General features: G+C 43.1%; 1 protein-coding gene across 1 annotated transcript; it reads right to left on the bottom strand.

Annotated features, from left to right (window-relative positions):
* Nucleotides 1-1,264: 1,264 nt before the first annotated feature.
* LOC308470096 (olfactory receptor 2T27-like) lies at nucleotides 1,265-1,991 on the bottom strand (the record flags this gene model as incomplete). Its single annotated transcript, XM_080993371.1, has 1 exon — nucleotides 1,265-1,991. One exon carries the CDS (start codon nucleotides 1,989-1,991, stop codon nucleotides 1,365-1,367), a length of 627 nt encoding a protein of 208 aa, XP_080849497.1. The 3' UTR covers nucleotides 1,265-1,364.
* Between the last annotated feature and the right edge of the window lie 450 nt (nucleotides 1,992-2,441).

Below are 2,441 nucleotides of genomic sequence, written 5' to 3'. Positions count from 1 at the left end.
AGTAATAGAACCACTCTATTCTACCTTGGTCAGTCCACACCTGGAATACTGTGTCCAATTCTGGGCAACACAATTTAAGAAGGATGTTGACAAGGTGGAACGTGTTTGTAGGAGAGCAACCAAGATGATTAAGGGTCTGGAAAGTAAGCCTTACGAGGAATGCTTGAAAAAGAGGAGACTGAGAGGCGATATGATAGCCATCTTCAAATATGTAAAGGGCTGTCACATGGAAGAGGGAGCATGTTTGTTTTCTCCTGCTCTTGAGGGTAGGACTCGAGGCAATGACTTCCAGTTGCAGAAAAGCAGATTCTGACTAAACATTCAGAGAAACATTCTGACAGTAACAGCTGCTAGGCAGTGGAACAGTCTCTCAGGAGAGGTGGTGGAGCTGGCAGCCCAGAATATGCCCAGCTCCTTCACTGAAGGTTATTGCATACATATACACACACACACACACACACACACACAAACAAACACAGTGGTACCTCTGGTTAAGTACTTAATTCGCTCTGGAGGTCCGTTCTTAACCTGAAACTGTTCTTAACCTGAAGCACCGCACCACACGATTTCTGTTCTCATCCTGAAGCAAAGTTCTTAACCCGAGGTACTATTTTTGAGTTAGCGGAGTCTGTAACCTGAAGCATCTGTAACCTGAAGCGTCTGTAACCCGAGGTACCACTGTATATATATATGTATGAGACAGGGGAAATGATCCTTAGAATTTATACAATGTTTTAGAGCATTCGTAATATTTCCTATAATACATTATCCCAATAAAAGTTGCAGCAGTCCTGTAAGTTATGTTATTATAATCGGTAAGAAAGCTACAGTATGAATGTTGGGATTCATTTTTTGCTACCATCACAAATCATATAGTGGTAATGATGCAAACAGGACATTCAGGTATTGCAAAGGAGTTGTTCGAAACATTACGCATGCGTACCACCCCCACCCACATACATATGATTTTCCACGGAGAAAGTAAATGTGTTTTAAAAGGGGTGGGTTGGGGAATATAGGCACACATTTCAATGCCAAGAACACCATCTGACATTGTTGAAAACCTGTGTTATTCATTTACTTAGTAGATTCCATTTACGAATGATGCCCCATAAAATATTTCCAAGTGGTTTTACAGTAAAACAACATGAACAATGACAACAACTAATAACCATTTAATTAAAGCAGACTCTGGTTTCTAGATTCTGTTCACTCGTGAGTAGCACCAATCCCACAATAATACGCCCATCTGAAGCGCCCTTAGACAAAATTTGCATCTTTCACCTTAGGTTCCTTCCAGCTAAATTTCAGCCCCTGGATAAATTCCAAAGAGAGAGTACCTGCCATTTTGTATCCTGCTGAAATCATTGACACAGTGCACATCTTGCAAAGAGCTTTCTCAGTGCTGCCAAGATGTCCCGGTTCCTCAGGCTGTATATGAAAGGGTTCATCATGGCAGGCACCATGGTAAAAAATAAAGTGTTTATCATGGTCCTTTCTGCTGAATAGGAAGTGGCAGGTGTCATGTACGTCAAAAGGGCCGTAACGTAGAAGATCCCCACCACACACAGATGGGACAAGCAGGTCCCTAAGGCCTTGTGGCTTCTTCTAGAGGAACGTGCTCTGAGAACTTGAAGTAGGATGGCTATGTAGGAAGCCAGGATGATTGAGATGGGGATGACAAGGAACATGGAATTACCAAAGTATGCTGTTATATCATATGCCAAGTTGTCAGAACAGGACAACTGGACAAGGGCTGGGTAATCGCACATGTAGTGTCTGATCACATTGGACTTGCAGTAGGGAAGGGGCAGTACATAAAGGGAACAGAACAAGGCCTGCACAGAAGACCCAAACCAGACAACAACTGACATGATGTTGCAAATTTTGCTCCTCATGAGAACCGGATATTGCAGCGGCCTGCAGATAGCCACATACCTGTCATATGACATAGTCACCAGGATGAAGCACTCTGCCCCTGCCATGAGCATTGTGACAGAAATCTGCACGACACAACCATAGAGTGAAATGCTGTAGCTCTGGGTTACAAAATCCACTGTCATTTTGGGAACAATGGTGAGAACTTGGCAGAGGTCCATGAAGGCTAGTTGGCTGAGGAAAAAATACATTGGGGTCTGCAGACCAGAGTCTGTCTTGATCAGAAAAAGAAGGAGGCTGTTCCCTATCAGAGCTACTATGAACATGAAGAGGATCACACCAAGGAAAACCATAGGTGACCTTTGATGCTGAAGTCCAACAAGAAGGAACACGGTCCATGACATATTCCCTTCTCCCATTCCTCCTTCACTTGCCTGAAGACTTAAGCAGAAGACTTGTGAGAAGTGGTGTGCCAAATTGTAGGGTTGAATCCACTGTACACATAACATAAACAACAAAAAGAGAGCAGTTTTTATAGAATGGATTGTGTCTAATGCTCCGCA

The sequence above is a fragment of the Podarcis pityusensis genome, assembly GCF_964106645.2.
Source record: "Podarcis pityusensis genome assembly, chromosome: 2".
Lineage (NCBI taxonomy): Eukaryota > Metazoa > Chordata > Lepidosauria > Squamata > Lacertidae > Podarcis > Podarcis pityusensis.
The sequence above is the reverse complement of the archived record's forward strand: the minus strand, read 5'-3'. Positions and strand labels throughout refer to the sequence as shown.